This window comes from Pseudopodoces humilis, chromosome 10 (genome assembly GCF_049639895.1).
Source record: "Pseudopodoces humilis isolate 2021_Gansu_Grassland_sample_001 chromosome 10, ASM4963989v1, whole genome shotgun sequence".
NCBI classification, from domain to species: domain Eukaryota; kingdom Metazoa; phylum Chordata; class Aves; order Passeriformes; family Paridae; genus Pseudopodoces; species Pseudopodoces humilis.
Genome location: NC_142209.1, coordinates 27967816 through 27982052, shown reverse-complemented (window position 1 = coordinate 27982052; position 14237 = coordinate 27967816). Strand labels below are relative to the sequence as shown.

Sequence of the window (14237 nt, the reverse complement as noted above, 5' to 3'; positions counted from 1 at the left end):
TGATTTTGTTAGTTTTATGGGCAGCAGGGGAGAGAGTTTGTAACAGTCATATTTAAAGCTGTGAATGAACTTTTTTCAATCTGTTAGTCCAAATGTTCTTTAATGGCTAAAAATAGAATCAAATTACTTCATATTAAAAAAAAAAGTGACATATTTACTGAGCTTCACATAGAATTATTCTTCAAATAATATTCTGAATATTCTGGAATAGGGTGCTAGAAGGTTACTGTGCTGATGAAGGCTGGGCTTCCTCACCTATGATTGTTGATAATCTGGTTGTCCTTCCTGACTTCCATCCTGATAGAAATGCCTGTTTGGTGAAAAAAAGCAATGTTTTAATGGCTATTGTAGTATGAAGTATTTGCTTTGAGGTGTTCAGCATTTGATACCAGTGGAACTTTGTCTTCAACCTCTCTGTCATCATCTTGGGCAGCACAAGACCTTGAGCTGGGTCTCCTTTTGGGGAATGCTGCATTCCTCAGTGCTGCACCTGAAATCAGCTGGCTCAGGGCTGACCTTGGTATTTTGTTGTGTTCCCAAGGTGGTGTCACATCCCCAGTGGGATCTAATTCGTGGGGAGGACCAGAGATGAGAGAAAGAATTTTTTTTCTTGCTGAATATCACATTTCCCAAAGGAAGTCTTTGGTTTAAAGGTACACCACAAAGTCTGTGTGTGGTTGGTTGGTTTTATTTACTAAAATAGTGCTCAATAATGTAGTATTTAATGAAGTAGTGAGTGCTCTGAGCATTCAGAGCTCAGGACTGTTTTGTCTTTCCAAGAACTTTCTGACACCCCTCTGACACAGAGACCTGAAAGTCACAGCTAGAATTGAACATCCTGCTTTTCTTCCCTATCCTGTTTTTCCCAAGTCATGTTTGAAAGAGAGTCAGTGCTGCCAGACCCAAATCCCATATTGCTGATGTCACTTTTGCAGGAGTAGGTGCTGCAGGAATGCAGCTTGTGAGCTGCATTCTGGAGGGTGCTGCAGTGTGGTTGTTGTACACCTGTGCTGCTGCTTTTCCTGCATGGAATTACACACAAAAAAAAAGTAAATTACTGTACCAGCGCCAAGCACATCAGTAGAATGCTGAATTTATCATTGTCCAGGTGGAATGAAAAGTCGTGTGTGCAGTCACAGAGTAACTTCTCTTTTCATGTGGCACCTTTAGGTACGGTCAGTGCTGGAGAATCAAAGTCAGGGTTGTGTGAGAAAGGCAGGCACTGTCTGTGCTCATTGCTGAGCAGGGGAGGAGGAGGAGGATGTGGGGATGATCTCATGCCTTGGGGCAGCAGGACAAGGTCTCAGAGGTTGAGCTCTGTGTGCCATTGCTCCTGCTTGTGTCATGCAAGACTTCAGCCCTGGCACTTCACTGTGCTAAAGTTACCAGGAGCTCAAACCAGAACTCATAAAGGGAAATATCACACAACTTTAACACATGGTGTTGCCAGACACTGCTGTAATTAACCCAAATATCATCAGTAACCAGATCCTTTTAAAAATGGTCAGAAAGACAAATAAAATTCTTGTAAGAAGCATTAGTTTTGACTCAAATTTTATTGACATGTTTTGGGCTAAATGTAATGTGCATTTCTTCAGCTGGACTACCTGAGCTAATGCATTAAATACCATTAATTTCAGCTCCTGTGTAGGTAGGTGCCTGTAGTTTCTGTGTACCTACGAGTTGCAAGTATAAAGTGTTTTCTGTGACTTACTTGAAATAAATCCAGACAACTCTTCTAAGCATTGTTTGCAAAAGAAGCAATATGTTTAGAAAATTAAGTGAACTTTTCTTTGCCGATGTGACACCATGTCAGTAGTCTTTTGTTGGTTGGTTGGTTATTTTTTTTTAAATTGACTTCATTGCTAGGCACTGTTCTGTTGTGTTACTATTCCCAGTGTAATAATAATCATCATTATTCTGCGCTTCTTGCTGTGTTTTGGATAAAAATATATCTCAAGAAGAAACCCGTTATGCGTCATTTTTTTAAAAAAGAAACATCCCTATGCTCTTATTAAAATTAAATAATATAATCTTAGGCTTCTTAAAATCTAAGTGGGATGAAGAATTCACTGCAGATGATCCCATGGAAAGGCTTTGCAAGAGGAGGGCAATCAAGTAGGGATAATTAGAGTTACTATTTAAATATGCAGAAAGCAAAAAGCTTATCTGGAAGAGCAGAACGAAGTGTAAGTACAGCGTAAGACTCACGTAAGGATGATTTGCAAGCAATAAAATCACATCTCCCTGACTTTGTAAGTACAAACTAATAAGCAATATTTAATAATGGGGACTGTAATAGTGTGGGATATAAATCCAGTGGAATGTGATTTTACCATTAGATCTTACCTGAAGGGGATGGATTGGTTTAGCACAGACAGAGTGAGGATTACAGGTATTTGGAAAGTATGTGCAGTAAGGGATGAGAGTAATTGCTCAAGATAATCTCTGAGCAGTTAACTCAGAATAATGATAGGGAGTTGGTGGGATTTCCATTCCCAGGTTTTACTTCTTCCTCTGAATCAGCCTGAAAGTGTGAACACCTCTGATGGGACTCTTGCTGCTCCTGTGATTTGGAAAGGTTTGTTGAAGAACAGAATTAATGTGCTGCTAAGAACAAATCCTCCTTGGCAGAGAAATGGGTGGGATGGTCTTCAAGTTCTTAATCATCCCTGATTTTGTAACTCTGTCATTATTTTCATTAATTAACTTGAGTTGGTAACACAAACATCACACTTCTTCCAAAAACTAGTATTATTACTGCCTGCCATTTAGTCTGTTGATCTGAAAAAAGCCCAAACCAAAATGTTCAAGTGGTGCATAGGCAATAGCTTCATTGAACGTGTATTTATCCGAACAGCTTTAATTGGGCATCATCTGCATCCTCACCATGTGCTGAGAGCCTGCCTGGCTTCACAGGCTGGGCAAGGCCAGGCCTGCCTGATATCAGCTGGGCTTTGGGAGGCAGGAGCTGCTGGAAAGGCTGGAATTCAGGAGCTGGTTCTTCCCTGGGGCTCAGCTACAGGGCAGTGGCTGCCAAGGGTGCCTGCTCAAAGGAGAAAGGAACCGCTGCAATTCCTTTGAGTTCCCCTGGCCCTTTCACAAGGCCATGGGTGCTTAGTCCAATGGCCTTGGCTACCTTCCAAGTGGAGTAATTAAATTCTGCATTCCTGAATTCCCTCTCGTTTTAATTGGATTTGAAATTCTTCACCTTTTGGCTTTAAACTCACCCGACAAAACAACTGTTTTTCGTTACAGCAAGGACTTTATTTCAGATCAGGGTATGTTACCCTTGAATGTAATGTACATTGCTTTAGGTGTGCCAGGTGTTTCAGGAGAGCAGTGTACAAGGGAGAGCAACATTTTACTTCTGTTTTTAATTGATTTTTTTTGCTGTACTGAAGTGCACCCATTTGATGGTTATTCCTGTTCACTCTCTCAGTTTACAGGCCTTGTTGAGACTGTAGAATCAAAGGTAATTCATGAAAATATTTTAGATCTCTGCTGCATCCAGGAAACCTTCTGTTTGCCTCTGTGTGCAGCTTTCATCTCTTTTGTGTAGTCAGTGAAATCTAGGGCATCACTGGAAATTCAGTTTTCAGTGTGTATCCAAATGTTCACCTGATCATGGTGACTGCTCAGCACTTCACAGGAACCAGCTGGTAAACAAGAGAATCTGTGCTGCATCTCCCCTAAAATATGGCTTGCTTTCTACTGTGCCAGTAACTTCTGTTCATGTACTGGAGCCTAAATAATTGATTTTTTCAGTGTGTGCCACAGCACAGCATTATAAAGCCCAGGCTGCCTTGTTGATGAGCACTGTGATTCTGCAGAAATTTTAATTAATGAATAGGGATGTCCAAAAGGTGTAGGCAGTAATGGGAGTGAATACATGGTTTAAATTTGGGAAGGTAATTTCTGGACAAGATAAATCTTTGATAGGGATAAAATTCAGATTAGTTCACTTAATGCTTCACCTGGCCCTAGTGATACCTAAATTTAGAACTTGTGAGCATTGCTGGCTCGCAATCAGAATATGTTTTTCCCTGCATAAAATGGAATTATATTAGTCAATTCACATTAGCCAAGTCTGAAGTCTGTGTCTGGTTGGATTTATTTGCACTGGGCTGATGACAGAGCTCTGTTTGGCTTTTTGTTTGACCTGGATATGTGTATCTTTCTTAGTGCTGTCAGTCTGCTCTTACACTGCTCAGTGAATACTCCTGTTACTGAAAATCCAAGATCTGTAGTCCTTTATTAAATTATGGAGTACATTACTTGCTCCTTTAGTATTTACCTTTGGGCATTAGGACTCTTTCCTAGAAAATAACTTAGTACAGGGTTTTGTGGGAATTTCTGAAACCTCTCTGAAAGAAAAAAAAAAGAATCCAAGCATATCTGGGAATTCCGTAAATAAAGCAAGCAGTAGTAATGAACATATTTTATTATTATTATTATTATTATTGTTATTGTTATTGTTGTTGTTACTATTATTATTTTTAAATTAATAAGTATAGTTCATGTAAGTGATTGCACAAAAGTCTTTAAAAGTAGGAAGGTCCCACCTGTATTATGGACTATAAATTCACTTTGTATAGCATTCTGTCCCTTTTCTCTGTATGAATTCCAGAGGACAGCCCCAAACTGACAGAAAGCCTTTCTGTTGTGGACTTGATTTTGTTGGTAGGCGGGCAAAACCAGCATCCTGTCTTTCATCCTTCTGGATGAGGATTAATCATGATCACAGCTGCAGAATAATGCAGATCTTAGCTGGAGCTGCTGAGGGGGAAGGGCTGGGTAGGGGGGGAGCAAAGGACATCTCCATCTTCCCTTTCACCAGCCCCTCCTGCTCTTTATGGCAGAGTTGGAAGGAGCAGAATCCTACCTTATTTTTTTTAAACTAGTTAATCTTTCATGAATCTTGTGTTGGTTTTTTTTTTTCCTTTAATCATAAAGAATGCACTCAATTTTCTGGTAACACACACACACACAGAATGTTTGCATGGCTTCCTTGTTTCCTTGATGATGCATCAGGCACTGGGTGCTGAAATTCTGCTGGTTCAAAGGCGCACAGATTTACACCAGTGACTTTTTACTGTGTCTCTGTAGGCAGCCCAGAAATGCCTTGCAGGTCAGCTGTTTTTGAAATGGATAAAAGTGTGCTAATTCCTTCAAGGTAAATCAGAAGGATTATGACATCTAGGAAGAAGAATCTGCCAGACAGTTCCGAAGCAATATAACCAGGACTGACCCAACAGCATCTCTAAAGCTTCCGATAAAATTGCCTGAGGAGTCTGCCAAGAAGCCAGATGCTGCTGCTGGAAAAATACCTTCTGTAGCTTGGCATTTGTCCTGTAATTGCTTCCAAGAGAGAATAAACTGTAGCATGACAGTAGAAGGTGAATGGTTCCTCACTGCATGCTGCTTGGTGATTTTTTAAAATATTTTGAAAATAAGCATTATTTTCTGATGTGTTACTACTCATGCAGATCCTTGTACTCATTTAACTGCTTAAGTTCCCCATCTCAATAATCAAACACTTTTTTTGTTTCCCCAGACATGTTAGCCTGGAAGTGGTTTGATTTTTCTTTTCCTGGAAGTGATTCCTTTTGCGGGGTCCCTAACCTGATCACCTGGGCTTTGGCCCTGTTAGGGTGTGAGGTGGTGATGCACACCTGGTTATGTCACAGTGTGGACTCTGTATGGATGTCTCTTTGTATGGAATTATAATACAGCAAACAACACCTGGCCCACACAGTTCCAAGGGTTAGATAGTGGTGTGGCTTTGTTTTTATTTCCAGTGTATCTTCCAATTGTGGGAAGAGCACTGTCTGTTATTATTCAGAAATGCTGCTGAATCTTACCTCAAACCAGAAAATGCACAGAAACTTCTTAGGGAAGATGCTTACTCCTCCCTTTGAAAATGGTTAATACTCCTACTGATAGAAAGCAGAGACATTTGTGGAGCAGTGTATAATCTAATCGGATACAAATGAAATGACAGCAGATAAGTGATTCCAAGAAAATTATTTATTTGAAATTTCTCCAGTAAAATCTAGCAGCTGTCCTGAAATCCTTCTGTTTGGTACCATGCAGGAGCCTGCCTGCTGTTCATCCCAGCAGTCCTGTGGGATTGCCTTCAGGAGTGGTTTGAATACTGAACTGTTCAAATGGAATGGTCAAAAGTAATTCTGCAGCTAAAACTCATCAGAGAATCACAGAATGGCATGGTTTGGAAGGGACCTTAAAGCTCGTTGAGTTTCAACCCCTCTCCCATGGCAGGGATACCTCTCACTATCCCAGGCTGCTCCAAGCCCTGTCCAACCTGGGCTGGGACTCATCCACGGATGGGGCAGCCACAGCATCTCTGGATACCCTGTTCCAGGGACTCAGCATCCTCCCAGGAGAGAATTCTCTTCCTAATTTCTGCTCTAAACCTGCCCTCTGTCAGTTTGAAGCTGTTCCCCTTTGTTGTGTCACTAAATGTCCTTGTGAAAAGTCTTCATCTTTCTTGTAGGTGCCCTTCAGGCGCTCGAAGTTACTTAGGTAACTTGATAATTCAAAATATTGATATTTGTCAGTTGTGAACACAAATGTAGAGGTAATTATTGCCTGTTGGTGTGAATTCATACTTACAGTCCCAGAAGCTTCTTGCTTTTCCCCTTTGCTGTGCTCGACAGTGAACTTTGGTACGAGTCAGGTGGCTGAGTTTGACGTAATAAAGCAAAAGTCCATTTTCCAGCAAGGTGGATTCTTTTGATCAGTTTTCCTAATACTTAACAGTTAAGAGAACAAGGGCTGAGTGCTGAAAAATAGCAGTGAATAAAGAGCCTGGCAAAGGGGCCTTTTGTTGTTGTTGGCATTAGGAGGGTTTGCTTTGCTTTGCTGTAGTTTCGGGAAGCTCCAGAGAATGGAAGGGCACAATGTACAGGTCAGCTCTTGTGCCTGAACAAATCTCAAAGGGACCTGGAAAAGTTGGTGCAAAATTCACATCCTTTAAGAAGGTCAATGTAAGGCATCACTCCAAACTTTACTTCAGATTTCAAAGTATAGCTTAAGTTAGGTACAATGCTGTTATTTTATTTAAAATGAACGAGAAGGTGAGTTCCAGTTCTGTGTCACTTGAAATATTAAGATACTGATCTTGAAATTAAACAAAACTCAGAGCTGAATCAAGGTATTTCTGTGAAGGACAGGAGATGAACAAGATGCCTTCAACTTATTGTGCTACTTCAGAATATGCTGAGCTGTCCAGGATGCGAAATGTTTAATTCCATAACCTTTTCTTCCAATTAGAAGACAGATTCTGATTGTGAGGAATTTGCATTTCAGTATGAAACGTGGTGTCTGACATTGCTTTTACCTTCTCCCTGGTGATGCTCCTGACTGCACACTTCTCCCTTTCCTTCAGTGTGATGATTGCACCATTGCACTTTAGTAATCATTTAACAGCTCTAATTACAGAATACTGTGATCCCAACTGTGTACTTTGTCCTCTTTGCCTTCTTAGTCTCTGTTTCTTTGGTGTCGAGAGGATCACAAAAGAGCTGTTCTGCTTTGCAAAAATAAATTCCAAAGGCCCTGCTTTGGTAATGTACAGATCTGTGTTTTCTCGTGACTTTGGAGTTGACAGCACTGAATTTTAGCCATAGAGGGGTTGGTTCATCTGATGTTGTTTACATCAGTCACGCCGGTGTAACTTCTCTGACACTGATGCAGATACACCAGCATAAAACTGGTGTAACTCCAACACCATTAAGATGGATGGAGTTATAGCAGTATGAGTCAAATGCAACGCTGTTGATCTTGTGCTGGTGTGACTTTATTGACTGGAGTGGAGGTGAGGCAGTTTCTGCTGGTGGGGCTCGGGTGGCAGCCAGGTTGTGCTTGTGCTTGGAGTAGTTGTGACTTCGGTTTCTTGTTTGTTCTTGCACTGTGTTATCAGAAATTCCTTCTCTTTTCTGCTCCAGGGTCAGCAGTGTGGGAATCTGGGAGTAGTGAAGTCTTGGAGTAATGCAATTCATAGGGGAAGAGCATTAGGTAATTCAGTTTCACTGAGCAATCTCTAGTCCCATCTGAATGATTTCCTCTGTTATCTGCTAATGTGGTATCAGAGGAATGATGTGGAGTTTTTAAACCCGCTCCTTTTTGATGTGATACCCTGCTAAAGCTTACAAAAGCACTCTGAATGGATTTTTGAGTCAGAAAGTGCACTTAAAGGAGCAATGAGTGCTGTATCTATATCCCCAGCACACTGGGATTGTTCCTGGTTTTCAGCTCCCTGGGCTGGAGTTGCATTCCCTGCTCCATGAGCAGAAGAGATGTAGTTTTTTCTGAATTCAAATGCCATACTTTCAGTATTTCAAAAATCCTTTAAAGCAAGTCCATGTCTTCTATTTTGCCTTTGTTGCATGAATGCTGCCCTGTATAATATAAAATAGAAACTGGAATATTAAAATGAAATGTTAGTAATTTGCTATTAAAAATGTTGATGAAATCAATTCATTCCTTTGAAAAGCATCTTTTAAATCCGGTCAGCATTTTCTATGAGTAGAAAATTCGCAGCACTTCTGGTGAATAACTGGTGGAGTGGAGTGCAGCATTCACCATGACATGGAGTGATTTCCAGGAGGAATTTCAGTAATTATTCCTGCCATCATTGCAATACTAATAAAAGTCTTACTTTAGAAATATTTTATAGGTCAGGTTTTTGCCAAGACACTCTTTCAGTGGTGAATCTGCTTCAGTGGTGCTATTTATCCCATCTGAGGAACTGGGTAACATGCCTGAAAGATGCCCTAGAGACAGAAAAATGAAGCATAATATAAACCAAAATAAACTTAATGAAATGTGTTATTGGCCTAAGTAACATGTAGGATTTTGTTAAAAAAAGAGCTTCTTGTTTTCAGGAGATATGAGAAATGTTTAATGAATACAGCCAACTACATCAACTAAATACAAAGGAAAATGAAATGCTGTGGTTTGAGTACTAAGTAGTTTTCTGATATTGGAAGAATTAGAAAGGGTTATTTGGGAAGTGTTGTTCTGGACGACACTACAGACATAGTACAGAAAGCTGAATAAAGGAGATAAAACTCCTTCCTTTATTGTAATATATAGAAAATCAGGAGTGGAGGGAAGTACATGCGCATTTTAGAACAAACAAAACCAAGTATGGCATCTGGAGGCAGTTGTGAGTCTTAACAAGCTGTGTAATTTAGGGAGTGAGTGGGAGTTGAAGGGTGCTGGGTTCCAGGGGAGGGTTTGTAGGGGAATAAATGTTTGTGTAGTATCTCAGTTTGTGAGTGTGAACAGTAAAATTCCTTTCACCTTTACAGGCTGCAGAAAAGCCAGTAAAGAAATGGCAGGAAAAGGCAGTGCTTGGCATGGAGTGCCATGAAAGAGAGTCCTTTGGCTTTGTCACTGGAAACAGTGCTTTCTGCTGTTCTGGGGGCAAATGGCAAAACTGGAGGAGAGGAACAGACCCATGAACAATCCAACAAAGGTTGTTTTCTGTGGCAGGCCAGCCAGAATTTCAGTGCATGGTCTGGCTTAGATTTTCCTGTTAAACACTTCACAGAATCTGCTGTAATGAAGTGTCACCGACAGCTCTCCTGTTTGCTTTCGTTTCCTCCTGATTTTCTCCTCTCTGTCAGCGTCTTAAGCTCTCTTTCACCTCAGTTTCCTCCTCTTCTGGTTCTTCCTTGCAGGCCTCGTTAGCTGCAGTGTATCAGTGGGTTTTGGATCAGTCCCTTGGGTTCCCTTTTGGAATTAGCACAGTGCCTGCTGTGACAGATGAATCCTCTGATGTTTGCCTGCCCTGACCATTGGGGAAATGGGCTGATGAGTACAAAACAGCATGAGCAGCACCAGAGGATTTCCTGGCCCCTCTCCCTGGAGGGTACAAAGAACACTGGTGGCAAGGATGGGTTTTCCATCGTCTGTTTGCCTGTGGTCCCACTGCTGCTCTCTGTGTGAGGCTTCGAGGGCAGGTGGGAAGTGGATGAGTAACATTTTCTCCCTGGACTGCAGACCCTTACACTTGAACTGGTTTTAGTTTTCCAGACTCAGAGCACTTTCCACTTCTATTTTCACTTATATTTTGCCCTTCTAGTATATGTGGGCTTTGTTTAACACTTGTTGGGCATCAACATGGTTATGTTGGGCTCTTTGGAGGCAAAAAAATTAATTGCAAGACTACAGAGTATATAAAGCAAGAGCTAAGGATGGGAGCACGGCTTTTGTTTTGTCAAACCAATGTTTGGGAGGTACCATCCTCTTGTCAAATCCCGCTTTGGGGCTGTGGAGAACTTAAATACCTAGGGAATGCCAGGGCTTAGTTACAAATCCTTTCTAAGACTGCTTTTCTTTTATATAAGCAGATGGAAACTGGTTTCAGGGGAGGGAACTTCTTAAGTTTTGAAGTCCTGAAGAAAATTAATTAATTCATGTAGCTGAAAGCCAGAGGGGAAGTATTATGATCATTTTGTCTGACCTCCTTCATAACTTGGGCCAGGGGAAGTCTCCTAATAACCCCTACACGAGCTCACTGAAGCATGGTTGAAAAGACAAATGATTTGACAGAAATTGTTGTTTCACAGGCGTGTGGGGGAGGCGTGTGGAGCTTGGGACTAATTTCCCCATGCATAAAGGGTTCAACCTGTGTTAATCCTAACGGCAAAGTGAATTTACAGAAATATTTCTTTGCTAAGGCTTTAGGTTTTGTGCTGGAGTAGGAGTAATAGAGAATGCAGGCTTAAGAACTTCTCCTGGAATTAAGAGCCAGTTAATTCCAGAATGCGCTGATTGTGTTCCTGCTGTAGCCACTTAATAAGGCCACAGAAAATGTCAGTATTTTGTTAAAACGAAGAGCTCAGAATCCTCTTTAGGAAAAGCTGAGGCATGCACATAACAGTGCAATAGCTGGAGCAGTAACAAGGCACACAAGGAGATTGTTAGAGTGGATGGATACGTGTAAGACGATGGATTTTTTATTTTTTATTTTTTTAGAAACGCAGCTAACAAAATTTTGTCTTCAGAGCAGGGAGAGAAACGTGGCAGAACTGATCAAAGCAAATAGCATCTCATTGATAAAACACATGCTGCAGTACTTCCCACAGTTGGGAGGCTGTGGTATTTAGCAACGGTGACCTAGATTGGAGGAGACAATGAAAGCTGTTGCGGTGAGGAGCAGATTGACTGCCATTCTCATCTGGGTAATAAACGGCTGAAATATGGACAGTGCATGAAAGTTTACTAATGTGGCTTACATAAAGACCTACACTTTTGAGGGAATTGTCTCTGTAGCAAATTCAGTTTGAACTATAGCTGGTGTCTGACAGATGTTTATGTGCTCCTTTACAAAGATACCTATTACTTTATTCAAGGATCTATGAGCCTGCGAGAGTATGACCTGATTAGGTTTGAAAGTAAATCAATATATGAACCTGTCCAAAAACAGACATGCATTTTATTTTAAAAAATATTACTCAGTGGGATAGCCTCGAGGGGATGTAGCTTTTCTGGAGAGTTTCAAATGAGATAGCAGTCATATGTTGTTACTTTAAAATATTCAGTGCCATTCAGATGCTACTATTTCAGCTGTCCTGTTGGAAATAGCTGACAAGTGGAGATGACATTCCTGATGCTTTGTAGCCACAATGGTCTTCTAAGACATTAAAACTTGCTTAACTACAGACCCCGGGGGAATTTGGTATTTATTTTTAATTTATTTTTTTAATAAGTGGACCTATTATAAATATTTCCCTTTTGTCAAGTGGTTCATGTTAGTGCTCCTTGTAGAGTTATGCAGTTAACCTTTAGGAAAATATAAATCCAAATTCTGGAAAAATAAACTGTCAATCCAGCTGTGACTCTAGAGATGCTTTAAGTAAGTGCCATTGAGCTGTAAAGGCTGATGCATCCCTACTGTGCTGTAAAACTAAATATTATTAAATTGGGTTGCAGGCAGGGGGAGGGGTAGGAGATGGGGGTTGTGAGGGACATCTGTTCTGCACAGAGCTCCTCTCCCTGCTCGTGGGGGGATCTGAAGCGTGAGCGAGGAGGGCGAGGGCGTTCCCCCCAGCCCTGCTCCGAGCAGCTGTGCTTGGGGAGAGGCTTCTCCCTGCCCATGGACCTGGCCAGGGAGCGCTTGGATCCTGAAAGCCTCACTCTGGGACCTGTTCCTCCTTTTCCCTCCCTGACCAGCCTTCATTGGATCTGTCCTTTTCTACTCTTTTCTCAGCTGAGAAGATTGATCAGGATGCTGTTGGTTTATTCAGGTCTGCTACACCAAGCAGGTGTATTCAGCAAGCGCTGCAACTTCAATTTGTGCCTTGCTTTATTTTTTTCCTCCTTTTTTTTGCCATGCAGTGCTTATTCAGATTCCACACAGAGGGGAACAGGGAATTTTGTATTTCAAAATCAGTTCAGCAGATTTTGAAAAGCTATCTTTGAATATTCTATAATACACAGACAGATTTGAAGAGCTTATTAAAGAAAGCCCCTGACACACTTCAGCAGTATTAAATCACTTCAGACGGCGCATGGCAGTGTAATGTTACTGAAGCATTTTAAAATGTTAAAAGAGCCTGGATTTGAAAGTACTGGTGGCTTCACAGCCTTTACTGTGAAAAGTGATTTAAAGTGTCAAAATTATTCCAGTGTTTGCAGTCTGTTACTTTCTTAAATGACAAAGAAGGTACATTAGTAAATAACTCTAACTGCAGTTAATCCCTGGCCATCTAACCAGCTGATATGCTGGGTTAATATCTTTATTAAATGCTTATTTAATAAGTGGGCAGCTGTTCCGACAGGCCAGATGGACTTCTCTGTAATTGTGCTAATAATGAGAACTTTCTCACAGAAAGAAAGGGCAGTAAGAAGATGCATTTGGTGAGGAAACACCCTGATAAATGGCTTCAGGACAGTCTGGTCCTCTGCCCTCGACAGACTGGCTCAAATAAGTGGTTCATCCCTCAAAGCAGGAAGGAATTGGAGCAATGGGTTCTTTTTTTGCTTAGATGTTTATTCTTTGTGTATTCTTTGCCTCCAGAGCCCTGACATCCCCAGGCCTGCTTCCTTCATCCTGCTCCAGCACATTCCTGCTGTGGGTTCACAGCTGGTACATTTTTGTCCCCAAAAAATACACATTATGTAAAACTGTAGCTTTCTCCCTAAATGTTACCTCTCTAAATGTTAAGTTTTTGCACCTACCTCATTTATATTTCATGGGTTTAATTAACTATTTTCAGAGATCTTTGCAAGAAAGATTACTGGATGGGTGTTAAAATTACAGCTTTGTTTGTGTGGAGACAGTCTCTTTTATACTGGAAACATTATCATAAGCAAGAGGAGTGGCAAAGTATGATGTTCTCAGCATGAGCAATGAATACATTTTTCATTTGTCTTTGTTCAAGTAAGGGAGTGAAAGCACTGAAAAACGATTGGAGGAGTAAAAATCTCTACTTGCTATCTGGAAATACGGAATTGGTGCATTTAAGAATTGAGTCCTTGCAGTTTTTTTGTTTTTGGTGAAATTTCCAGCTACTTCCTGCAATGTGGTCTTTGTCCTCCAGCTGCTGGTCCAGAAGTGCTGGTCTTCTGTACACCCTGAGCAGTGTCTCTAGGGTGTGGAGCCATCTCAGATATGCCAAAATATCTCAAATATAGATGTTTGAGGTAGTCACAGATAACTGTGTTTAAGCATCTAAAATCGTGGACACTTGGCTCAGTAGATGGAGAACTTTATGTGTTTCTCCCTTGCAATGGTTTGGCTTTTTTATTTTCTTTTCATGTTTTAAACCCAGAAAATGACTGTTCCTTTTTGTTTCCTTCCTTAACAGCACTCGAAAGGAGTGAATGAGATGAACTGTTTGGGTTATAGTATCTGAAAGGCTAAATTATTCTCTTGGAGAGACGTTCTAAATGAGCCTGACCGAGATCCTGGATCTGTGTGAAGAGGACTAAGGATATAGGATGTCAACTGAGACAGAACTTCAAGTGGCTGTTAAAACCAGCACAAAGAAAGACTCCAAAAAGAAAGGTAGTGACTCATTTCTCTTTATTTGTGTGTGTTTTGTACTTTAATCAGCTCCTACATCAGCCACCTTTGGCACATCTGTGGCTCTTCTGTTATCTGTGTGCTCAGTGAAAGTGGGATTTGTTAAACTCAGTGGAAGTCTGGTACAGAAATACGGGGTTTGATTCTCTGACATAAAAAATATATCCTATTGAAA

General features: G+C 40.9%; 1 protein-coding gene across 10 annotated transcripts in view; it reads left to right on the top strand.

Moving 5' to 3' along the window:
- Window positions 1-14237, top strand: part of DAB1 (DAB adaptor protein 1) — a 142166-nt gene that overhangs the window by 25306 nt on the left and 102623 nt on the right. For 8 of the 10 annotated variants that reach the window (XM_014250910.2, XM_088060582.1, XM_088060579.1 and 5 more), the window contains exon 2: window positions 13845-14044. In XM_014250910.2, the coding sequence (XP_014106385.1) occupies window positions 13978-14044 (67 nt within the window). In that variant the 5' untranslated portion in view covers window positions 13845-13977. Of the gene's footprint in view, window positions 1-7515; window positions 7590-7724; window positions 7841-13844; window positions 14045-14237 lie in introns of those variants that run through there. The other 2 variants (XM_088060577.1, XM_088060578.1) reach the window with 2 other exon arrangements.